The sequence below is a fragment of the Fukomys damarensis genome, unplaced genomic scaffold (genome assembly GCF_012274545.1).
Source record: "Fukomys damarensis isolate Sample0158 unplaced genomic scaffold, DMR_v1.0_HiC HiC_scaffold_8, whole genome shotgun sequence".
Lineage (NCBI taxonomy): Eukaryota > Metazoa > Chordata > Mammalia > Rodentia > Bathyergidae > Fukomys > Fukomys damarensis.
The window spans coordinates 31,826,141-31,851,437 of record NW_022900920.1 but is presented as its reverse complement, the minus strand read 5'-3'; the positions used below and the strand labels follow the sequence as shown (position 1 = coordinate 31,851,437).

General features: G+C 52.0%; 1 protein-coding gene across 1 annotated transcript; it reads left to right on the top strand.

Annotated features, from left to right (window-relative positions):
- Positions 1-377: 377 nt before the first annotated feature.
- Wbp1l (WW domain binding protein 1 like) lies at positions 378-24,510 on the top strand. The gene is made up of 4 exons (XM_010626440.3): positions 378-524; positions 14,975-15,077; positions 22,193-22,354; positions 23,648-24,510. The coding sequence occupies exons 1-4, from the start codon at positions 498-500 to the stop codon at positions 24,364-24,366; spliced, it is 1,011 nt and encodes a 336-aa protein (XP_010624742.1). The 5' UTR covers positions 378-497; the 3' UTR covers positions 24,367-24,510.
- Positions 24,511-25,297: the final 787 nt, after the last annotated feature.

The following is a 25,297-nucleotide window of genomic DNA, read 5'->3' as shown; positions in this document are numbered from 1 at the left end:
TCACAGGGCCTGGTTTTCTTTCCTGAGGAAGAGAAACAATAGCTTGGAGCTGTAGCGCAGTCCTGTTCATAGTACAGTTCTTTTCAGTTCCTAGACTTGATTTATGTGCAGAGTCTGCTCAGCTGGGAGCTGGTGGAGGGGGCTCAGGCCAGCCGGCACTGTGGATTTGCAGCATGTCCTCCTCAGTGTCCCCAGCAGCTGTCTGCTGTGCCTGAACTGAACTGAAGTCATTTCCCCTTGGCAGACAGCTTGGGCTGCGCTGCGTCTGAGATGTGTGACGAGAAGTCGGGGCGGGTCGGAGCCAGGCGGGGGACAGTGAGGAGAGTGGAGGGAGCCGCCTGCCCAGTCTCAGGACTGTTTACTTACTCTCCTTTGCCGGGAGGGTGGTTAAGTGGGAGTGCCGAGCAGAGCCCACCAGGGCCCCTGCTTATCCCAGACAGTCCCTTCTAAGAGTCCTGTTCCAAACACAGTAGTGTGGATGATGATGCTCCTGCAGGATGCCTTTCCTTTTGGGTCTTAGACAGGTAACGCACTGTTCTGTGGTTGGGCTGGGGAGGGGAAGGAGGGTGGGAGCTGTTTACACCTGCTTTGTGGAAGGAAGGATTTAGAACGCGTCTGAAGTCCTGACAGGCCAGCTCCACCAAGTCTCCAGCCTTCTCTCCTTGCTTGCTGGCTGTTCCTGACCTCTAGAGCCGCCATGTTCATAGCCCCCCTGTGTTCCTGAGGTCACACTGAAGCTGCCCAGTCTGATTTTCCATAAAACCACTTGTGAAGCTTTGTGGAAGAAATAGCTGAAAAGTCAGGCCTCTCCTCCTGCCACAGTTTGGAGAGATAGCAAGATCCCTTCTGTCTGTTCTGAGGGCCTGGGCTGAGGGCAGAGTGGGGCTGTATTCTGTAAGGGCAGGGCTGAAGGCTTTCTTCCCTCCAAGTGTGCCACCCTGGCTGTGTGGCTCAGACATCCTGGATGCCTGAGGGGTGGGCTGTGGAACTGGCCCCTGTTGGGCCCCACTGACCAATCCGACCCCTGTGGGAGGCTTGATCTCATAGAGAGCCACCGGCCTTCAAGGTTGGGGCACTGACTTACAGCTGGTAACCCAGCCTGGAAGGAGTAAACAGTAGCAGGGGCCCAGCCACTGCTGTCCTCCGAGAACACAGCTGCTGCCAACTATTTGTTCCAGGGCTCCCGAGAGCCAGCACCCCACCCCTTGCCTGAGAGGCCCATCTGTATTGGAATGTGGAGCTGGAACCAGCAGTGGGGCCCAGGACAGTGCACACACCCGCTTTGCCTGTCCAGGGTGAGGAAAGCCACCCGAGCCCAGAACAGAAGCCACGGAGGGATGGCCAGTCTGCTTCCTGGGGGAAGGTGCTAGGTGAGCTCATCATTGCCCGATGTTCTTTGGAAAGCAAGTTGCTCTGAATCTTCAGAGCATGCTTTTGAGGCAGTGGAGAGTGGCAGCCCCATTTTGAGCAAACTTCGGCCCCTCAAGGAAAGCTGTCTTTCACCGTGAGCCATCGGCGGGCAGGAGAGGTGACCATGATGGGGAGGGGGGATCTGCATCCAGACCCAACCTCCCCCATTTTGGAGTCAGATGTGCTACCCTTGCGCCATGAAGTCCCTGTGCTCTCCCTTTTTGGAAATGTAGATTATAGCACTTTCTTGAAAAAGATTTCACAAAAGATCGAGTGTAAAACATGAGCACCTTTTCTGGCAGAGTGCAGGTCCTCGGTAAACACTAATTATGCCTTGTACCTGCTCATTCCTGAGGTGCAAAGGCCACTGGGAGCTGTAGAGCTGTCCCTTTGCAGAGGTGGGCAGGTGCCCGGGGTGTCCACCTCTTACTGCCCCTTACTGCACCAAGGTGTTATTCCTCATCTCGACTGAGGGGCCTTGTAGAAGGTGGCTGTGTCTCACAGCCCCACATCTCCTCAAGCCAGGAGTGATGGCACACAGCACGCCTGTTACCGGCACTCTGGGAGTCTGAGGCAGGAGCATCATAAGTTTACAATCAACTGGGACAGTTTAGCAACTTAGGGAGAACCTGTCTCAAAAAATAAAAAAGGGGCTGATGACATTGCTCAGTGTGAAGGTTCTGGGTTCAATCCCTAGTACCGCAAAAACAAACTGCTGTCAGGCTAAGTGAGGCTGTGGGCGGACTCCAATCCAGACACTCAGGGCTGTGTCGGGGTGGTTGTCATGGGCAAACGGACACTTCTTGTAGACGACAGTCCAGGGACCCAGGGACACTGAGGTCAGGCAGATGAAGGCCGGACAGTGTTGCGGGTAACGTCCGTCCTTCGCCTCTCAGTGATGGGTCACAGCTGAAGGAGAGCGTGAGTCTCCTCCTCCTTTCTTCCTGAGAGCTGCTGGAGACCTGCAGCTGCTGCGTCCTGAGGCCAACGTCCGAACCCCAGGGCCCTTGAAGGCCCTTCCAGCCCTGTGGTTCTGTGACCTTAAACCTTGCCTGTGTGAACTTTAGTGTTCTCAGTGGTACCATTTTGTATTCTTCCAGCATTTCTTTGTCTGATGGTGTAACTATTGGAGTCAGTCTTCTAAAGATTACTTGGTGATAATTCTGTTTTCAAAGAATCTCTCTCACACACTGTATGAATATGGTCTTCATGTATATGCTTTCATTTATTTTTTTTTCTACTCTGTCACAACTCTCTTGTCAGTCTTGTCACAGAGGTCTAGGCAGAAATTACAAAAGGTAAGTCACTTTCCCAAAGTTTCTCATTTAGCTAGAGAAATAGTAATTAGAGTTTTTTTTATTTTGTTCTTATTTTTCACCACTTACCAGTTTACCCAGAGCTCCACTCGGCAGTGAGTCGTTTGTGCACTGTCTGTGTGGCTAGGTGTTCTGGCTGGCATCCTTTCACCCAGTTGATGTTTGTATTGGATAAACTTGATAAAATTGTCGTTTGTGTATTTCCTGTTATTTTATAAAAACTAATGGAAAAATGCAATTTTTGTTCATCCTGTATTTAAATAATTGGGCTGGCAAGTGGCTAAACCTGGGTCTTTTCCAGAGTCTGGATTTTTCTGCCTGCTTCGGTGACATTTCCAGTGTCTGAGGACGGAGCAGGACCACCGCGTGGTTCTAGGTGAGGCAGACTCCTCTCTAAGCTGCCCAGGCGGAGGGTGAGACACTGCGTGTTCCCCACACTTCCCCTTGCATTTGCTCGTGGGAGATGGTCGCACTTGCAGTCTGCTGAGTGGTGGCCACACGACTGACCATGTAATGAGCCTGGCCGGGCATGATGGCTGCAAAGACACAGGGTCTTTATTTCCCAGGAGAGTATACTCTGGCGCTGGTCTCAGAATCATAAAAATCACCTGAGAGTGGAGCTAATTGCATTAAAATGTAGATTCCGTGTTCTGGGCCAAAGCCCCAGAATATGTATTTCTGACCCAGCTGTTTCTAACTACTCTTTGAGGGACTCTGCCTCCAGGGTTCAATGAATGGGAATAATGACAAGATGGCACTGAGATGTGGCAGAGGAATTCCCAGAGGTGAGGACGGCAGAGGTGCGGAAGCATCTAGACTGGGCTGCTTGGTGTGGACACAGCAGGCTCTCCTGAGAAGGTGATACCTGGTCTAGTCTCACAGGATGAGTAGGAGTTTACTGGAATGGGAGCATTCCAAACAGATCCGGGTAGGAGTGCAGTCTTGTGTGTTCCTGCAGATGAGAAGGGAAACTTCCTTGTGTCTGTGTCTTGGGATTGAGCTTGTCTGAGGCAGGGCAAGGACTTGGGCTCACCCCCTGTTCAGACAGAGTAGGAGGGACAGATTAGGGCCACTCGGACTAACATGTGATGACTTCAGTGGCTGCAAGGGGCCTGTAGGCCAAAGGATGTGTGAGTGCTTTCAGGCAGGAGATGGTGCTGACGGCTCCCTGGAGGCTGCAGGGCTGACAAGAGCACGGTCTTGGTGCACAGAGGTGCTAATCTTTCTGGGTTTGCCACGTTGATCGAATTCAGTTGCAACACACAGTTATCCATGTTATTATCTGACAAGATCAGAAAGCAGGTTTTCTGGCAGAGACTTGTCGTGTCTACTGAACGGGTAGATTACTTATTTTCAGAGAACATGATTGCGACAGTGTGTGGGCCCAGTGTGCACTGGTTTATGTCCAATTCCGAAGGCACTGATCTGGGAGTGCTAGGGGACTGCTACTCGCAACACTGTGTATCTACCTGAGGGTTTTGGTGTTGGGGATTTAGTTCAGGGTCTCATGCACACTAAGCAAGCTCTCTGAATCCCCACCCTTAACATTCTGCCTCTGAATTACTTCACATCTGTTCTGTTTGAGGTACCTCATTGGTATAGAGAGACACACACACTCCCACTGTTCTTGGGGTCTGCAGTGAGCAGAGTGGATGAGTGCACGGGTCATCGCAGCCCTCAGCAGGTGGTGGCCAGTGACATTAGAGGGTACAGAGAGGAGTTCTGAGGTGACACGATGCCCCTTCTGAGGCGGCCTTCTTTCTCCCAGTCTGGTAGTATCTGTGTTGCGCTGTAGGTGTGGGCGTGTGGAAGGGCCAGCTGATGGTAAGCACCAGTCAGTGGAAAGCAGTGCAGCGTCATTGAGACAGCAGTGTATCTGTCATCCCTGGGACTGGCACCTTGCTCTGAGAGGGGCCGCTGTGTTCACATTGTCCATACTGTGAGGCGGGATGTTTCCTCATACTGAAAATGAATGCTCTTCTCTCATTGATTTTGAGTCAGGGACTCCTTGAGTTGCCCAGGCTGGCCTGGAACTTGTGCTTCTCTTGCCTCAGCCTCAGCCTCTTGGAGTAGCTGGGCTCACCCGTGGGCCCTTGACTGGCCTCATGCTGCATGTGACCGGGCAGCAAGGGTGTGGAACTACAGCTACTTCCTGGGCACATAAAATGGCCTTCAGGTCACCAAAAGAGCCCTGAAGAGACCACATTTCCCAGCCCAAACTGCAGGTGGGAGCCCTGACTAGGGCGAGGAAGAGGGAATCTCCCAGCTTCCGGTGCACCCCTCCCTGGAGGCTGAGAGCCAGTGCCTGTTTCCTCTTGAGGACAGCCACCCCCAGGGGAGGGAGGGGTCTCACTGCCCCAGACTCAGGAGCGGAGTGTGCACGCAGTCAGGGCTGAGGCTGGGGTGGGCTGCCCTTGGCTAGGTCTGTCGCTGAATCTGCTTAGGCTTCCTCTTCCTTCCCTGCTCTGCCTCCAGAAGACTGAGTATTGACTCCCAGTCACCCTGACCCCACTTTGAGAAGCCTCCCTCTATTGGGTTCAGGACAAATCAAGCAAGACCCTGCTTGGAAGGGAGCTGGCTGTATGCACTGCAGCAGACACCGAGGTGACACTTGTTTGTGCTACCGCAGGTTGAAGCCAGAGCGCGTATCTGAACTGATTGTAAAATCCGAGTGACAGGGCCTGGAGATTTAGCTCAGTGGTGCCGCTGCCTGCCTGGCAAACCCAAGGTCCCGAGTTCGATCACCATACCAAAAAAAAAAAATATCCGAGTGACAGCTCCCACAGAATCTGTGGCTCCTGGCTGTCACCTGAAGGTGAGAAAGCCGGCTCTTGCCCAAGCCCGTGCAGGTTGTGAACAGCCAGCTGGCAGCATTATTAGAGTTGTGTGGCTTGGTTCTCCTTGTATCTCTGGTGAGAAAGCAATGGATAGGGTGGTAACCTAGTGGGAAAGAGAAATGCTTCTGCTGACTTTGAACTTTTGTCTGGGACGGAGCCAAAGAAAACAGCCTCTTCCTCCAGTGAGATCCCATGAGTTTGACCTGCCCCTTTCCACCCCTGTTCCTTGCTGAGGTAAAATTTAGTCCATGAAAACAGAATAATTTGGGGCTATTAAAAAAAAAAAAAAAAAAAAAAACTTCTGTAAAATTCCTTTTCCTGCCCTAATTCTCTAGCAGCTCAACTGGTGTTTATGTTTGTTTATTTTTTGAAACCAGGGTCTCATGATGTAGTTCAGGCTGGCCTTGAACTCACTGTGTTAGCCCAGGCTGGCCTCGAACTCATGGCAAGCCTCCTGCCTCAGCCTCCCACAAGTGCTGGGATGACAGGTGTGTACCACCATGCCCCGCTCAACTGGTTTTGTTTTTCTGGTTTTTTCCCTGCCTGGCATTGGGGATGGAGCCAGGACCATTCACACTCGAGGGTAGTGCTCCACGCTGAGCAGCACCCCAACTCCACTGCCTTCCTGACTCCCCTCCTGGCACTTCTTGCTGTTAGTTGCTGATGTGTAGCGACTGTGAGGCAAACCGGCCCTGAGTGTGGGCCCCTGTTGGTAGTTTTTGCTTCTCTGTAGCCATGACTTCTTAGGGAAGGGATCGCTCAACTTGAATCCTGGGCCTCACCAGAGGCTTCTGTTGTTGCCATAGGAAGTAGTGATTAAATCCTGAGAGCTGATGCTCTCTTTCTGAAGTGAAAGAGAGAAGGGCAGAACCCAAAAGCCCCATGCAGCTCAGAGAGGGAGCCCGTGTGGGAATGGCCAGAGAGCGTGCGCTGCTGACCTTTCCTGAGAACCGCTTAGGGTTGCGGGTGACTTGGTTCCCGGGCCTCGAGTCCAGGGCCAGGGTGCTTACTACTGTTCAGTTCTATTGCCCAACAATAGAGTTCCGCAAGGAGCTCTTGGGAGCTCCTGCTGGACTCGGACTTGTGGTCTCGGTCTTGGGACCAGATGCTGTCCAACTTCTCAAGTGGGTTGTCTAATTTTTTTTGTTTTGGTTTGGCTTTTTGGGTTTTGTTTTGTTTTGGTACCAGGGATCAAACTTGGGTCCTTGAACTTGTGAGGCAGGCGGTGACACCACTGAGCCAAATCCCTGGCCCTCAAGAGGGTTTTTGTCATGGGCTGGAAGATCCCTGCTTGCCTACCAGGTGTGTGAAGATCCCTGGTTTGCTCCCTGCCGGGAGGCCAGGGCTGCCCTGGAGCCACTGGCTGGTGAAGGCAGAAGTGCGCTCACTCTTCCGTTATCTGTGCGGCTCTGGATGTGGGACGGGTTGCTCCCACCGGGTCCCCATGAGCCCTGCCAGCCGTCCTTTGGCCAGCCCTTGCAGGAGCAGGGTCACTTCCTGCTGCTGCCTTGCGGGTGTTGGAGGCACCAGGGCCAGTGCTCACTGAAGGTGCGCGCGTTTGCTGGTTTGTTAGGGTGGAAAACCCGTGGGACTGAAGTCAGTGCTACCCACAGGGGATTCAGAGCTCGGAGCCTGCGAGGCAATCAGGCAGTGAGACTGGCAAGTTGCAGCTTCCGAGATCGGGTAGAACTTGGGTTGGAACAGTTCTCCTGAGCTAGGCGCAGTTTTGCCTCACAACCAGGGTGGGTGGCCAGTTGTCACTGCTGTCTAGTGAGTGGGAGCCAGGAATGCTGGGAGCATCTCACAGTGCTTGGGACAAAAGTGGTCTGCCACCTGGGCAGTCGCGCTGCGGGGAGAGGCAGCCTGGGGCACGGGGAGCTGACTGCACCTTTCCCGCTGCCCTCAAGCACATGTGTCACCCCCCTGCCCTGAGAGCTTTGGGCCTGACACCTTGCTTGCTCTGTTGCGCCTTTAATCAGTGAGCACTGCTTTATGGAGCACAGGATAGGGTGCGTGCATGCGTGTGAGTGAGTGACAGGAAAGCATACCAAGCCCTTGCAGAACTCAGTTCCTATCTGTACTCTGAGTGATTTGGGCCCCATCCCCAGCGGGACAGGATCTCCTCGCATCTAGACAACCATACAGAGTCTGTTCTATAGAGAGTAGGCTGTAGTTACTATTCCAACTGGGTTCCTGTTGCTGTGATGAGGGTTTATTGAGATCTGTTTCCCACAGTGTACTACTCACCCCACCTTTCCAAATGATCTGATAGCTGTTTTAATCTTTAAATGAAAAGCACACCTCACAAAAGTTTTATTCCCTAAAGTTTTGTAGTCTTTCGGAGACAGTTTCTGTATTCTGAAGACTTCTTTTATCTTGCATTTTTTTTGTGGTAATGTTGGAGGCCGTCAGTCCTCTGACCACCTAGAAAGGGGAACGGAATGGCAGGGGCTAAAGAAAAAGACAAGGGAGACATGTGTAATGGGCGCCTGAGTGGGCAAAGGCAAGGGCTCTCTGTACTAGCCAGCATTTGTTGGACGCACACAGTAATTGGAAGGAGCGTCAGGTGACTTGGAGGGCGGGTGATTCTAGGCGGATGGGGATCTAGGGCAAGGAAGGCTTTCCTAGGACTGTCGTGGGAGGAGTTAAACCGGTAACTCGCACCTCTTGGTGAGACCTTTCTCAAAGAACCAGGACATCTTCAGCTGGTGTCACCTTGCCCTTGAGTGTCACAGCCTCAGGGACCATTGTGGCCTCAGCTGTGACTGGAGTTGGGTTTCCATCTGCCATAGCTGGCTCTCGGGCAAGGCGACCTTAGACAACTATAGTCATACTTTAATTATGGAATGATTTTCCCCCAGAATTTATATAGAATGGCTCTTGAAATTGTAAGACCATTTTTGAGGGGGACTGGGGATGTAGCTCAGCTGTGCCCCACCTGCCTGGCAAGCACAAGGTCCTGAGTTCGATCTCCAGTACCGAAAGAAAAAAAAGATCATTTTTTGGGACCCCGTGTCTGGGGTAGAAGTAACCACTTCCCTGGATAGTGTTGAAGTCTTCGGTGCTGGTCTCTAGACAGACAGCCGCACGGGCCAGAGCCACTGTGATGTCTTCCCTGTGCTCCCAGCAGATCCCTGCTGCAAAGAGCTGGAGCTGCTGAGGCAGCAGTGGAATTGAGCCGAGAATTCTGCTTAGTGAGAGGACTGAGCTGCTGTGTGTGCTTTCCACGTAGGGTGAGAACAGGCACACCTCTCTTGAAGCACATCAGCCATGTAGTAACTTGCGCTTTCAGCATTTCAGATCCCTTTGAAAAGCTGTACTTCTTTCTAGGCAAAGAAGTGGGTATTTTGTTTGACCAAGAGCCATTTTCAAGATGCAGTAAAGACATTGGTGAGGCAGAGCCTGGCCATAGAGAGGGTGCAGGACCAGGAGTAGGGAGCAGGTTTGAGCCCTGACTCTGCTTCAGTCCAGGGTCGCTCTCCCCATGTACAAGGGGGTGGCTCTTCCAGCTTCCTGCAGGTGATTGCTGGCAGGCGGTGGTTACTGAGGTGAAAAGCTTGAGCGTTGTGTACAAAGTGAGTGACGTTATTAATCACATCTGTGTATGTTCATCTCTGTGTTCATATCATCTCTCTCCAAAGGATTACACATAATTTTTAAAATGTATTCTGTTGATTAGATTGTATTTACCAAAGGATAAATGGACTCTTCATCAGTAAAAAAATTTTTTAACCTAACAGTAGAGTTATTACAAAGTGTCGTGTGGGCAAAGCCTGTCTCTTAAGTGTTGTTTTTTTGCCCATGTTTGTGTCAAGCATGAAAACCTAGGATAATCCCTGAGCGTGAAGTCCTCTCTAAGGTGGACTTCTTCCCCCATGGCCACTGCACTCCATTTTCCACGGCTAACACCTTTGGGTGTCAAGTGCAGAATGCCTCAGCTGCCTGAGTTCTCTGAACCTGCTTTCTCCTTTGCTGTAAGAAGGGTAACAGTAGGAAGCGGTGCCCATGCTTTGTCCACAGTCCTGGCAGAACCGGCTCCCCACCCTGCACCGTGCACCTTACTCAGAAAGCCCTGCTTTGTGGTGCCCCCGGGGTGCTGCCCCAGCCTTGCGCAGGTGCCCGCGTTCAGGTCTTGGCAGCCGCTTACCCCAGGCTGAGGGGCAATGGGCCATACCCAAGCTGTGCAGCGGGACAGGGTGACCGTGGGCCCAGCACTGCAGTGGTGATGTGACCAAGCTGGGCACAGGTGACCGTGGCCACAGCGGTGGGGCGGAGCTGTGTATGGAGCATGGTGAAGCCTGGGCTCATGCACTTCTCTTCCCCAGCCTCTCATGGCTACTCTGGGGTATGAACCTTGATTTTTCTTAAAGAGAAATAGAATCTGGATTTTTTTTTTTTTTTAATCTGGATTTTTAAAAAGACAGGTCTCACTATGTAGTTCAGGCTGGCCTTGAACTCATTGTGTAACCCAGGTTGTCCTTGAAGTCATGGCGATCCTCCTGCCTCAGACTCCTAAGTGCTGGGATTACAGGTATGCATCACCACAGCCAGGTTGGATTTTTTTTTGCGGGGGGTCCTGGGGATGGAACTTGGGACCTTGCACTTTTGAGGCAGGCAGCAGAACCACTGAGCTAAATCCCCAACCCAGGGTCGGATTTTTATATGAACCATATTTTCATTTTTAAATGTTGACAGCTGAATGTGGCATACACACCTGTAGCATTGTAACACTACCACTCAGGCTGAGACAGAGGGATCACTTGAGCCTAGGAGTTGGTGATCAGCCTAGGCAACATTATAAGACCCAGTCTCAAAAAAATTGGCAGTTAATTGCATTTTTAATTTTTAAATTTTATTTATTTATTTTTGCAGACAGGATCTCACTATGTAGCCCAGGCTGGCTTCAAACTCATGGCAATCCTCCTGACTTAGCCTCCCAAGTGCTAGGCTTACAGGCATACACCACTATGCCTGGCAAATTGCTTTTTTTTTTTTTTTTAACGGGGGCAAATTGCATTTTTAAAAAAGTTAAAAAACAAAGGTACCCCACAGGATCACCTGCGGAAAGATGGCGATAACCTGCTGTGTGCTGCTGGATCCACCTGCTTACTGCAGGCTGCCTGCTGTTTTCCCCTCAGTTTTCTGCACCAGCGCTTGCTAAAAGAGTTGAAACTCAGAGGGCCTCTTCCATGTCAGAAGAGGCCGGTACTGGGGGTACCGGCTTCCTCGAGGCGGCTGCCTTTCCTGCTGAATGTCTGAGCCTGGCGAGTGACCCATGCTGCTGCGCCAGGCTGGCCTCACAGCCTCATGTACTGGGGCGTCATGGGGAGACCGTAGAAAACCATGGGGTGTGGTGTGACTTCCCATCTTTGCTTTGGGGTTTTCCTACCCACTCTACCAGGTCAGGTGGCTTTTTCTGAGTTTGTTATTTGGGTTTCTCCTAGCGGCACAGGGAATAGACTTTAATTTCTCTGCAGGCTACTCAGTGTGAGGCTGTGATGAGCCCCAGGTGCAGTGCAGCTTTGGGAGTGTCCCTGATATGTCACTTCAGGATTTGTGTTTGTGATATACTGTTTGTGTTTCTTCTGGGAAGAGCATGTGAGTAGTTGAATAAAGAGGAGGTACTTTTGGAGGAAATTTGGGACGTGGTTGGGATTCTAGAAAAAGAATTTCAGTCTACTCCATTTTGGAGGGCATGAACTCTTCATTGTATGTCTGTTGTACATCTAGGGCAGTGTTTCTCAGATTTGAACATATGTCTGGAGCTGGGCATGTTATATTGTTTTATTTTGAGACAGGGTCCTACTATGTCACTAAATTGGCCAGGTTGGGCTTGATCTTGTGATCCTCCTGCCTCAGCCTCCCAAAGTACATTGACTACATGGGTGCACCACTGTATCTGGATGCTGGCTCCTTCCTGCCATTCAGGGCTCTTCTTAAAGCGGCCTTTTCTGACCACCTCATCTAAACCCTCTTGTCCTGTTTCCAGTTTTATCATGGTGGGGCTTGCTGCTATTTAAATTCTAATTGTATTTGTTAATTGCAAGTCTTTGGCACTAAAATGTATTCAGGGTCTTTTTTGCCAGGCATGGTGGTGCACACCTGTAATCCCACACTCAGCCTGTCATCCTGGTACAAGACTGGGCCACACAGTGAGTTCAAGGCCGGCCTGAATGCTACACAGTGACCCCGGCCTCAGAACAAATAACCGAAAGTTCTTTCTTGTTCTACATTTTCATGCAGTGTACCTAGAAGTAAGTTTATTATTGTCTGAAAATTTCATGCCTTTTATCAGTTCTGGGAAAATTTCATTTGTCTCTTGAAATATTAAAAATTGCTTCTCCTCCATTCTCTTCTTGAATTCCTTTCTTGTTTTAGCGGTTGGAGTTGAAAGGTCTTGCTGTGTAGCTCAGGCTGGTTTTGAACTCTCGCCTGTAATCCCCACCCTTGGAAAGCTGAGGCAAGAGTATGACATGCGTTCAAGGCCAGCCAGGGCCACAGAGGGAGTTAAAGGCCAGCCTGGACTACACAGTGAGACCCTGTCTCAGAAAGGAACCTTTTTTAGCCTGGGCATTCTGAGATCAGGGAGTACAATATGAATCTCAAGTCCGCTCAAGGGAGGGCCTGTGACCACAGACTCAAGAAGACACTCTCCTGTCTCCTTGCGGGATGACTGGTGGCTGCTGTTTGCAGTGGGCTCCCCCACCCCCGCCTGCTCTCTCCTCTGAGGGTCCCAGCTCTATGATGGTCTTAGCCACAGCCCCTGTTGCAGATCGGTGGGGACCAACACACACCCCACTCTCCAGGCCTGGGAAGGCCTGACTCAGGAGTCTGGTTTCTAGTTTCAAACTTGTTTTTGGTGCAAGTTCAGCTGTGTAATTTAAAGGAAGCTGTTTTATGGCCGGTGTTTCTAGGGTTTTCACAGACGATTTAAACTTACCTACTCAGCTGTACTGCTTGTTTAAAGCAGATCCCCCTGCTCATTGCCAAGGCTGTAGTGCCCGGTGCCCAGCCTGTGGGGTGGGTGAGAGGCGTGGCTTGGACTGAATGTGTCCGTGGGAAGTCGGCCCGCGCCCGCAGGAGAACCAGCGGTGGTGTTCGGACGTCTGAGGCTTCAGGTTTCTTGTTTTTCACGCTTAAACTTTTAAACTCTCATGTTTTCCTAAGGATGTGGAGATGAGATTGCTGTTAAGCAGTTGCTAGCCGAGTTTTCCAGCCCCATAAATTGGCAGATTAAAGCCATGCCTGGGGAGCCCTTACAGCTCAGTGACTTTGTGCTGGCACTGACCAAGTTGTTACACTGATTAAATTAACCTTTATAGTGGCTCAGCTAAGAATAGCGACTACAAGAATGGAAGCTATTGAGAAAATGTTCTCAGTCCCACAGTCAGTGCTGCCACCAAAGAGATGGGAGGATTTTTTGCATATGTGCAAAAGGCACATTGTTCAGCCATTCTAGAAATGTTCTTTCCATTTGGATGTGGGCCTTGTTTGTTTCTTTGTGCTGGCGTGCATGCGTGTGTGCGCGTGTGCGTGTTACTGGAGATTGAGCTTAGGGCTGAACTACCTCCCTGAGTCTTTTTATTTTGAGGCCGGTGAGGCTGGTTCCAGCCAAAACAGCAAGCACAGCTGTTTCGTCCCAGGCCTTTGAAGAGGCTTCCATCTGGAAAGCCACCTGCTTGCTGGGCACCCCTGTTTTTGGTGGGTTTGGGAAGGTGAATGTAAAGAAAACTTTTATTGTGTGTGCGAGACCCTCGCTGTCAGAGTTTACGAAAAGTGGAATAGCACTTCCTGTGTTTCCTTCACCCTAAACTCCTTTTTAACAGTTTAACGCTTGTAAAGACCCAGAAACCCCTCAGGGCTTTGTCTGGGGCTCTTGGGCAAAGCTGGACATGGTGCTCAGCCCTGCCCCTTCTCCTGTCTTCCCACTGTGGCTTCAGGGCCTTCTGGCGTGCACACTGTCACTGTCGCCGGAGTGCTTGTTTAGACCCAGGCCAAGCAGCCAGCATAAGGAGGCCAGACCCAGAGAGGAGGGCCCAGGCGCATGATGCAAGTTTCCACTGGCAGCCACCTACCCGGATGTGCACCAGGCAGGGTCAGCCCGAACTCTCGCACATACAATCCTGTGGTTTGTTTCCTTGCTGAGCAGGGTTTTCTTTCTTAATGCTGCTCTTCCTGAAGATGGATAGAGACAATGGCTTCTTCAGTTTGAGTCCCTTCCGCCCAACACAGTGCTTGGCACAAAGGCTGAGTCTAGGAACAAGGCAGTTTGGAAGCCAGATACAGCAGACCTCAGCCTTCATCCTACACATGGTGTACCCCAGAGTACACATAGGGCTGAGGGTAGGGTTGGCTGGGCTGTGTTGTGCACCTTAAATGTGAAATATATTTTTATAAAGCACTCATCTGCATCCCCATCCAGCAGTGCTATGAATAGAACTTGGCAAACAGCTAGATGGTTACTCAGCACGTCCTTTATGTCACTCTCCCTGACGCGGGACACTAGGAATCCTGGGTCCACTCAGGATTCTCAGGAAATCATGTGATAAGCAAAACTGATCTAGCAAGTTGAAATTGGACTGGGTCACCCTACCAAGTCGCTTTTTTCTAAGAGTCTTATTTGGGGAGCAGGCTTAGTTCCTTCTTTTGGATCTCACTGTAAATAGCCTTAGGGAGCATGTGTTTTAAAGAGAGTGAAGTGACTGACTGGATACTAATCCTGAAGTCCCTACTTCATTAATTATTCCCGGAAGTTCACAGAAAAGTTAGTTTTATTTAAAACATAGTGCCAGTACCAGAAGAATCATCCCTTCCTGCCAGCTGAGTTTAATACCAGAGCAGGAAATGTTTCTGCTTGGACAAAAAGAGGGAAATGGCCCTTTTCTGTCCGGTCTGAGGGACTCACTCTCCCAGCTGGCTTTGCTTGGCCCCCACCCCCCAAGTAAACCCAAACTGCCATTGTTTTGTGGTGCTGGGGAGGGCCAGGGCCTTCACACTGAGCAATGCCCTGGCCCCTTTTTATCTTGCATTTTGAGATAAGGTCTTGCTAAGTTGTAAGTTGGCAGGTCGACCATGCTGGGCCTGAGCTTGGGATCCTCCTGTTTCCTCCTCTGAAAGTGTGTTGTGTGGTTCTTTTAATCGTTTTTCCTTAAAGAAATAAGAAAACTGCCGCAGCTTTGTGGATGGATGGGCAGTTGACCAGGAGGCGGGGTATGAAGAAAATTGGTGATTGATTTATTGATTCATTGAGACAGGGTCTTGCTGTGTAGTTCAGGCTGGCCTTGAACTCACAGATGTCATCTTGCCTCAGCCTTCCAAGTGCTGGGATTACAGATGTGCACCACCACACCTGGCAAAATCGATGTTTTCAGAGCTCTAGTTTAATATGCTAAAATGCTTCTTGTTTTTTAGGAGAAGGAAGCCTGTGTGGGCACCAACAATCAGAGCTACATCTGTGACACGGGACACTGCTGTGGACAGTCTCAGTGCTGCAACTACTACTATGAACTCTGGTGTAAGTGCTTGCCCAGGGGCTCTGGGTCCCACCCCTGCACCTTAGGAACCAAGGCCGCCTCTGCTCTTTCTCTCTGGGATGGTGTTGGAGAGCTCTCTGGTTCTAGGTTCCAAAAGCGACTCCTTTGGAGAGGAGCAGGGCTCTCTGGTGCTCTAGGGTGCTGCGGGCTGAAGACTAGGGGACAAGCCTCTCTTGAGGCCATGGTTGCTGCCAATGTTCCTGCCTGGGTTCTTCCTCTTCTGCTTTTCTTCTTCCTCTTCCTCTTGTTGTTCTTGTTCTTTGCAGTGCTAGAGACCAAACCCAAGGCCTCGAGAATGCTAGGCAACCCCTCTGCCCCTCAGCTACCTCCCCAGCCCTGGGGTTCTCCTCAGTGCCAGCCTGAAGCCCAGGCTTCTCCCTCCTGCCACTACACTGCTGTGGATGTGGGCCAGGCTTTGCATGCTGGCAGTGCCACTTTATTATAGAAACCAGTGAGGCTTCCAGGGTCCCCATTGGAGCCTGGTGGAGCTGCCTCTCGTGGCAGTCTTCCCCTACTCTGCTGTGCATTTCTCCTGGAGAGAGGGCGTCTTGCATCTCAGCCCCTTTCTTCCTTCCCCACTTCTCAGACTGGGGCATCTGGAGGCTTCTCTGGTGCATCTAGCCTGTTGCTGTCTGCTGAGTGCTGCGTGGAGACAGTCCTCTTTCCCCTGGCTCACCGGAGGCTGGGGCCTTCTGACTCCCACAGCCTCTGGACAGTGGTGCTGCTGTTGTGGGGGCTGGTGCTCTGGTTGTCCTTGAGTGGCGGGGTGTGGGTTCCTCCGGGCAGAGCAGCCCATCCAGTGAACTGGCACTGTGACCGGTGTCTTGTGAGGGAGGAATCTGCAGAACATGGCCCTGGATGATTCTGAGCCCCATCCCTGCCTCTCATGGAGATGAACTGTGGTTCCTTTGTTAGACTGTGCCCTTAGGCCCCCTTCCCTCTTCCACATTCCCCCACATCACATTGGTGATGCTAGGAAAGCAGCTGGGACTTTTTGGTCTGGCAAGGAAATGCACCTGGCGGAGAAGCCCCTCCCTGCAAATGTCGGCATCTCTGACAGCCGGCAGGGTGAGTCCTCCAGACAGAACCTTGCCTGTCCCTTTCCAGGACTGAGGCTTTCCAGGGCAGTTAGTTCATTGCCAAGGGGCAGGGCTCCTGCATCCCCACCAGGCTTCTGTGTCCTTAGGTTAAGGCACAGGCAGGCACAGAACTGTTGCTATTTTAGGAGATGTGGGGGTGAGAAACAGACCAGAGAGCACCAGGTGCCAAGCAGGTGGACTGTGTTTAAATGTTTAAAATGCAGATAACCTCAGGGTTCAACCCCCACCACCGTTGTTAAAACAAAAGTCCAAGCCCCACTGCCCATAGGCACAGAGCTAGTCTGTTTTTCTGGGGCCTGGCCTGGGCATCCTCAGTTGTGGAAAGGAGTGGAGTTGTTGGTGGCGCAGTTGCAGACTGACAGGGCCTTCTGGGCAGAGCAATCGGGTCACCAAAGCCCAGGTTGGGAGGGAGTAGAGGGGGAGCAGGGAGACCCAGGTGTCAGGGAGGGTGTCTGGGAAATAGGTGCTCCGAGGATTACAGAAAGTTCGAGGAAGAGCTAGGTCATTCTCTCTCCAGTAATGGTTAGCTGGAGATAGAGAGAAGGTGGCCAGAGACAAGATTCCCTGTCGAACAAGCTACCTCGAGATGGCCAAGTTTCAGAGGGATGGAGACTAAAAGAGAAACATCCCTGTCCCTGTGCCCAGCAGTGGCTTCTCATCCAGTGGTACCTGGTGTTTCTTCTGTCCCTCTCAGATGCCCCTTTGGTTTTCCTCCTTATTCAGGGCCTGGGTTCTGCTGGAAATGTATAGAAGGGAAGTTGGGTATTGGAATGAGCCATGAAGTTCTGAGCAAAATTGTACTCTGCTGTTTTAAGCCATGTTCTCTTTATTGTTTCTCAACTTTGCCAGAAATTCAAAAACGAGGGGCTTTGAACTGGCTGATAAGAAAAACCTTCTGCCAAAAAATCCTTGGCAAAGTTTTCATCAGAGGAGTTGCCTCTGTAGCAGTGGTGGGGACCTATGGCATGTGTGCCGCAGCAGGCTGTTCTCATTGAAAGTTCTTAAAGGTTCGTCATGCTGTTCCATAGTGACAGTGACCTGTAGGAAAGGGCTTGGGAAGAAATGCCACTTCCACCAGCCCTTTCACCTCATCTAAACTGAGTTTTCCTTTGTGTTGAGGATGGACACACACACACACACACACACACACACACACATGCCCCTGTACTTAGTTGGGCTTTGGCCAGCACCCTTTCACTCTGTTGTAACTTGAACTAATTCCTGGGCCTACATAAGATGAGACAGGAACTGAAGCCCCTAGTTTTGCAGGGCAGTGGTTGAGGCTATAAAGACCTGGTCATCAATATTATTATGTCCATGCATTTGTTCTTTAATTCAGCATTCTGTCATTTAGTCATTCAGCAAACCCTTAGTAACTTTGATGGGTATCAGAATTTCTTGCACAGATTTCTAGGCCCCATGCCAGCTTGTCTGTTTTTGTTTTTGTTTTACAGTGCTGGGCATCAAACCCAGGTCCTTGCACATGCTAGGCAGTTGATCTGCTACCAAGCTGTATCCCCCAGTCCTAAGGTTTTGATGCAACAGGTTGGGGGCAAACCTGAGGATTTGCAATTCTAGCAAGGCCTCATCTGTGCTAGAGACTGTGAGGAGACAAGTCTGGCCATCGGGAAGGTAATCTAGCAGCGAGGGGTCTGACAAGATGTCCAGTCAGTGATGGGAAGGAAGGGTGGAAGATGTGTGCCAGTTTGTGAGTGAATTCTGTGAATATTCAAGGGACTTTTCTTTGGCTGGACAGGACTCAGGCAGGCTACATGGGTACGGTGGCTTCTGAAGTGGGCCTTTAAGGGTGGGACTAAGATTCAGGGAGAAGGGTAGAAGGCATTCCCAAACAGAAGAAGCCATAAGCCACAGCCCTTCCGAAAAGAGCTACTGCCTTGGGCTGTGGGGCCTGCTGGAGAGGAGTGGTAAATGGAGCAGTAAATGAATCACTTACGGATATGGCTGTCCTGGGCATATATGGTTTTCATCCCCGCATCCCACTTCCTCCTAGGAGCAGCCCTGCCAGGCACGCGTGTCACCTGATCCTCTGGCTAGGCACGCAGCGCCTGCTCTGTGGGTTGTAGCTGAGCAGTAGATGATCCTCGTCCCACGGCTGCTCTTTTTAGGGCTCTGCACCAGGCCAGGATCCTGGGTCTTGCACAGCCTGTGTGCAGAGGAGCCCTATGGAGGGAGGACAGGAATGTCCTCAGAGCCAGGCCTCCTGGGTCCCATCAGCACTGTTGCTACCCACTGGCTAGGTTTTCCAGGAAGAGGTTCACGTTGCCCCTGAGGTAATTTGGGGGAATTTCACTCAGGTTCAGGTTGATCACAGCGAGGGAGCTAGCGTCAGAGAGCAGCACCTTGTGCATGGCAGAGGCTCGATAAAGATGAGGTTGCCTGATTTTCAAGGAATTTTGCCAAGAACAGAACCTAGAAGCAGATTTGGGGCTGTTCCTAACCCATGTTTTTTATGGAATATTTTTGGGGAGATTAAAAGGAAAATTTTAAGGAAATTCTGCCATCTGAGGCTGTGCCTGCAACAACAGCAATAGTCATGAGCTAGAGTCACATGGTTCTGAGGGGCTGCGTGCATTAGTAGCTCCACAGTCCCTATGGCTATGTTCTCCCTGCTTCATAGATGTAAACGGCCTCGCTCACAACTAAAGGAAGTGTTTACTGTGAGCTGGGTTCGAACCCAGGTCCCCTGCTTCTGGCTCCTCCAGGTCTGTGGGCACGTTTACTCATCAGTTCCTGGCTTTTCAGAGGAAGGTGCCAGTCTCTGAAGTCCTCATTTTCCAAATTCAGGCCTCTTTCCGAGTGGCAGCAGCAGGGCCCTGCCAAGGGCCAGCCTGCACCCTCTGTCCTGACATGGAGGAAAGTGGGCTGGCTTGGGGCGCTTGGGTGCCCCATGGGGAATTTCCTGCTGGTGGAGAGTGGTGTTTTCCCAGGTTTGTAGTGAACTCTGGGGCACATGACTCAGTTACTGCATTGGGCTGTGATTGGTTTTAGAAACATGCTTTCCAAGGGCTGGGGATTTAGCGCAGTGGTTCTGCCACCTGCCTCACAAGCGCAAGGACCCGAGTTGGATCCCCACACCAAGGTCGCAGCTTTTAGAGTTGCCATTGAGGAATGTAGTCTCTAGGAAGGTGTGTGTTTCATGGGCAGAGGGGAAGTATTTCTGTATTCTCGTGTGTATCTTTTGTTAGATTTCACTTTTTAAACTTTCTTCCTTGTTTCTGAAATTTAGCTAAAAAATTAAAATTAGGCCCCATGGGAACTAGTCGGTCCTGTCCCTTTGAAGGTTAGGGAGACACAGCTTGGACTAAGGAGCTAGTATGTCTCCTGAGAGGATGGATTTGTGAGGGCTGCCTACTTCCCACCAGGTGGGGCTCGCCTGTGAGGTGTCTTTTCTGCGCCCATTCTGACAGCCCATTGTGCCGCTAGACCGTTTTGCTCCCTCCAGAAAATGCACACGACTGGTGCAGTGCATGTTAGATCAAATGAATAGGACTGAGCTGGTGGTGTAGCTTAGTAATAGAACATGTGCTTAGCACATAAGAGGCTCTGGGCTTGATTCCAAATACATGTGCACGTGTGCATGCGCACACACACAGGGCTCTGGTGAGCATGTAAGTTGTCTGGCACTATGTTGAAAATGAGACAAAAGTGCCAGGTGTGTTGGCACATACCTGTAATCCTAGCACTTAGAAGGCTGAGGCAGGAGGATTGCCACAAGTTTAAGGCAAAGGTAACTTTGCCAAAGATACGTGTTCCTTTGTCTCATCTCGTACTCCACTTGTCTTCTTCTGTCCTTTTAAAAAGAAAAAAGGCTTCTTTTTCTCTTATACTTCAGTTCATTGGATCTTGGCCTTTTTTGGAACTTTGATGAGCACTGCAGCCCTCTCCCCCAAAAGCCCTGTAAGCACCAGCAGTCCAGACAGGCAAAGTTCTGCTGCAGGAGTGGAGAAGTCCAAGGCCATGGGGCTGACAGCGGCAGACTTACATTTCACTCACACTAGTCCAGTGAAGGCTGGACAGGAGCTTGTTCCCACCTCAGCACCCTTTGGGTCCCAGGCAGATAGAATGAAATGACATCCAGAGGGCTGCCACTTTCTTACATCTGCTAGAGATGTTTAAGTCACTTTCAATCCCAGTTCATTACTAGAACTCATCCCAGAGCTCCGGCGGACTCATAAAGAAGAGCCAGGAGGTCCAAGCCTAACGCCAGGCATGGTGGCACACACCTGTAATCCCACCGCTTGGGAGGCTGAGGCAGGTGGATTGCTGTGAGTTTGAGGCCAGCCTGGACTACATAGTGAGTTCAAGGCCAGACCGAACTACATAGTAAGACCTTGTCTCAAAAAAAAAGTTATGAAAGCCAAAAAGTAATGCTTAGTTACCATTAGGCAAATAAATACAGAAAAAATGACTTGGGGGTAAAAATATAGCTAGTTGCTAATTACCTTAGGGGATAAGGCATTTATTTAAAGCTGAGCTGCTGGTCAAGGTGGCAGCCTCGGGGGTTTGGGAAGCTAACATGGCCCAGCCAGCGGAGGGTGCTGTGCTTCTTTGGGTCCTCGAGTTCAACCGGCTGGGGCCTCCCCCCGCCCCTCCTCTTGGTGGTCAGCGCACAGGGGCAGGCTCAGACCCTGGCTCTAGGCACTGGCTGATCCTAGCCCGCCCGCCCAGCGCTGGGGCTTGTAGAGCACACAGGAGAGCTCGGGGTTACATGTTTGCTGTGTTTGTGGAGAGGGATGCCTTTTTTCTTCTTGGTAGTGGACATGAACCCAGGGTCTGACTCCTGCCTACATTGCCATGCTGGGGTCAAATTTGACTCCCGGCTCAGCCTGCCAGCATGCTGGGATCACAGGCGTGCACCCCCTCAGATACATCTTTATCAATGAAGATAGTGCTCTTTCTACTGTGAAGAACCACACACTTAAGCTGGGCATGGTGGCACATGCCTGAAATCCCAGCACCTTGTCTCAAAAAAAAAAAAAAAACTTTAAAAGGACCAGAGGTAGATACATAGCTCAGTGTCAGGCCCCTGGGTTCAATTAGGGGGCAGGGGACTACATGTTCATCTTAAAAAATTAAAAATACAGATGAGCAAAAGGTAAAGGCACTGGTTCCAGTGTCCTCTGGCCCAGAATAACCTCCTGATTCCTTACCAACCGTTCTTTTTTCTTCCGATTCATTGTTACTTCATTTTTGTGGGGCTTGGCATCGAACCCAGGACCTCACACATGCTGGGCAAGTGCTCTGTCACCAAGCTGTCACTCAGCACCAACTGGCCATTGTGTTTGTTTTATGATCCTGGGGATTGAATCCAAGGCCTTTGCACCAAGCTTCTTCCACAGCCCCTTTTTAACTTTGAGAAAAGGCCTCACATTTGGAAATTGGGGAGTGGCTCTTCTATTGGGTTTGCTGAGGCAAACTGTGTGGAGAGGAGGCCGGCAGGCCGAGGCTGGGCTGGCAGTGAGAGATGGAACTGAGCTGGATTAGAACGCGGGCCAGAAGCCTTACTCTCCGGGGAGGAGGTGGGCCTGAGGGTTAGAATTTTTCCACCTCTTAACTTCAGTGCTTCCTGTATGACAGAAGCATATGTGACAAAGAGCCCTGGCCTTTTTGGCCACAGAGGCTAACTAAGCATTCCTTTATTAGGGCATCTCTGAAGCCCTTGCAGTTGCTGGTCTGAGCTGTGGTGAGAAGGGAGAGATGGGCCCCAGGAAAGTAAGGTGTTTTCTCCTGATCTCTCGAGAGAAGACGCCCGCTGCCTAGACGGTAGCCATATTTAATGCCCACAGACCCTAACCACAGCGAGAACTGGGGTAACTATCTAGTGTCGTAGTTCTCCCTGTCTTGCCCCCTCCCACTCTCCACCCTTTGCTCTGTCCATTCAGGAATAGACAGCTTAACCGCAAGGACTTGGCATGGCCTGTGGCCCTGCCCGCTGCAGCTGGTGTTCACGTGCCTGCCTCTCTCCTGCCCACCAGGGTTCTGGCTGGTGTGGACCATCATCATCATCCTGAGCTGCTGCTGCGTCTGCCACCACCGCCGAGCCAAGCACCGCCTCCAGGCCCAGCAGCGACAGCATGAAATCAACCTGATCGCCTACCGGGAAGCCCATAATTTCTCAGCGCTGCCGTTTTATTTCAGTACGTACACCCGGGGTGCAGAGGTGGGCCAGACTCTGCTGGCACGGAGTGTCTGCCTGCTTTCTGTACACAGAGCAGGGTCCAGGCACAGGGCAGTTCCTACGCTCATAATGGCTGAGTTCTGGCCCCATTAGCAAGTTTGTGTTTTTTTGTTTTGTTTTTTGTTTGTTTTTTGAGGCAGGGTCTCACTATGTAGTTGAGACTGACCTAGAACTCACTATGTAGCCCAGGCTGGTCTCGAACTCACAGAGATCCTCCTGCCTCAGCCTCCCAAGTGCTAGGATTACAGGTGTGCATCACCCTCCCCGGCTAGGTTTGTGTTTCTTTTTAGGGCAGCTGGTTGGATGGAGCCTAGCATAGGAATGAGTGGCCTGAATTCCTCCCATTGCCTACAGGCGCGTGACAGGCCTAGTAGAGGTGGCCGGGAAAGGGGCTAGGGTAGTGCTGGGGCGGGACTTCCTGAAACCAGGAAGCTCTGTGCTACACTGAAGAGCATTCCCCAGACTTCCAGGGTTCTTTACACATGACCTCAAGTGGCCCTCATGGACCAGCTGGGCAGTTTATCCCAAGCATTTCTGCAGTGTGTTCCACAGAACAAAAGGGTCAGTTGCTTAGGACAGTGCCTGGCATATAGTAAGTGCTGCATAAACGCTAGTAGTTATTGTTACAGTGAGATAGTGGTGGTGCCCCTGGTGACTCACCTGGCCGGTGTCCTGCCTTGCATGAGAGAGGTTCCGCTTTGCCGGTCTTCCCACTTTCTGCTCTGAGTCACGTGGAAGCTCATTTGTCTTCCAGACCACCTCCGCCACACTAGAGCGAGCGAGCACAGATTCTAACCTCCCAGAGAAAGACCCAAGATGGGGTGTATCTGGAAGGGCAGGGAACGAAAGATGTGGTCAGGAAGCCTGGAGTAGGGTCCCTGACCGCAAGGCCCACAGGCGAGATGAGACACAGTCCGGCGAGAAACATGAGACCTGCGTGCCAGTGGACACGGGTCCGCCAGCACACCGCTGACCTCACTGTGCCTTAGCACTAGGTAGCAGGGGGTCCTTGCTGTGAAGCAGGACGAGGGGTTCTCGGGTGTCCCGCTAGCTTAGACCACCTCCAGACTGGCCTTTCTCCACAGTTGCCCTCTCCTCGAAGCCCTCTCCCTGCCCACAACCAAAGGCCATGGCCATGCTTGGTGGCTGTCCTGCAGGGTGGGAAGGGACAGTGTGTGTTTGGCGTGAGCTCTGCACCCTGTCCTGGGATGCTGGCCAGCGCAGTAATTTCTCCCCCACCTCCCCATTTTAGGGTTTTTGCCAAACTACTTACTACCTCCTTATGAGGAAGTGGTGAGCCGGCCTCCAACTCCTCCCCCGCCATACAGTGCCTTCCAGCTACAGCAGGCCCAGCTGCCTCCTCAGTGTGACCCCGATCCCACCAGGGGCTCCCCATCCCCCGGGGCGCAGAGCAGCCCCTCCGGGCCCAGCAGGAGCACCACGAGACCCCCAAGCACTGCCGACCCCGAGCCCCCTGACATGCCCGCCGACCCAGCAGCCACCAAAGTCCCCGGCGCAGAGCCCAGTGGCTCGGTGGCCGGCCTGGGGGAGCTGGATCCCGGGGCCTTCCTGGACAAGGATTTGGAATGCGAGGAGGGGCTGCTGAAAGACTGTGGCTTGGAGCGCGGCAGCGCACTATCCGACAGCAAGGACAAGATTCCTGGCAGACATCGCCGCTTCACCGGGGACTCTGGCATAGAGGTGTGCGTGTGCAGCCGCGGCCACCATGACGAGGACCTCAAGGAATTCAGCGCGCTCATTGATGACACTCTGGATGGGCCCCTGGACTTCTGCGATAGCTGCCACGTGCGGCCACCTGCTGATGAGGAGGAGGGGCTCTGCCGGCCCTCAGAGGAACAGGCCCCGGAGCCAGGCCATAGCCACCCACCCCGGCCACCCGCGTGCCTGCTGCTGAACACCATCCGTGAGCAGGACTCGCCTGGCTCCCAGCACAGCGGCTCCCCCAGTTAGAGCAGGCCCCGCCTGCAGGCAGACTCCACAAAGCCAAAGCCGCAGGGCAGGACGGGAGAGCCACAGAGAAGAGAAGCATTATGCATCTTGGGGCTTTCTGAGGAAGTGGGCAGCCACTTTGTTCTTTTGTTTGTTTCTCCTCCTCTCCGTTTTCCTGCATCTCCAGGTACAGTTTGGGGTGTGGACGTCTCTCACCCAGGAAAGCAGTGTTGTGCAGAGCTCAGAAGTCAGACCTGCGACTCCTTCCTCACATCCCACCCCTCCTCTGCTAGTCCTGTCTCCGACCTGCATGGGGCACAGATGTGTGTCTGAACCCCCAAGGAAGGGCTGGGACTCCCCTAGATGATTCCTGGTGGGGGAGAGGATTCATGCTCTGAGGTTAGCTTAAGAGAACCTGGCTGTGTCTTAGTCCAGGAGAGGCTGGGTTGTCGCCTGTGACTGCCGAGTCGGCAGAGGTGTGGGGTGGGGGCCTCAGTCAGGCAGGTGCAAGCTGTCAGGCAGGTGGAGGGGAGTGTGTGTGTTCACGCAGATCCCAGGCGAGAGGTCAGTGCCTGCTGCACCTCCTCGGGCCCCTTCCAGCAGCCTTGCTGGCTGTGCCCTGCCTTCTCTTCTGTTTCCTTTACACACTAGCCACCAAGAACCTTAGAGTGAGCAGGCAAAAGTGTTCTCTGCACAAGGGACGTGAGTGCCGGGAGCTGCATTTCAGACCCAGTGGGAGAGGAGGCCCTGACCCAGCCTTCCTGTGTCTCTGCGCTCTGGTCTGCGCCTTGCGTCTCCCTGCCCCTGTCACCACGCAGACTGCGGGAGCCCAGTCCTGGGATGGCAGCCTGGGCCCTGGTTCTCACACAGTATTTTCTCCTTGATTCTTAGTAAGTCTTCTGTTGTTTGCATGTGTTTTCAGCTGACCACTCAGAAGTACCTTGGTTATCTG

Excerpts from the sequence above, each read along its gene's own strand:
- Wbp1l (XM_010626440.3), top strand. The coding sequence starts at position 498 with ATGCCTTTCCTTTTGGGTCTTAGACAG. Across the intron at positions 15,078-22,192 it reads CTACTACTATGAACTCTGGT|GGTTCTGGCTGGTGTGGACC; the intron begins GTAAGTGCTTGC and ends CCTGCCCACCAG. Across the intron at positions 22,355-23,647 it reads AGCGCTGCCGTTTTATTTCA|GGTTTTTGCCAAACTACTTA; the intron begins GTACGTACACCC and ends TCCCCATTTTAG.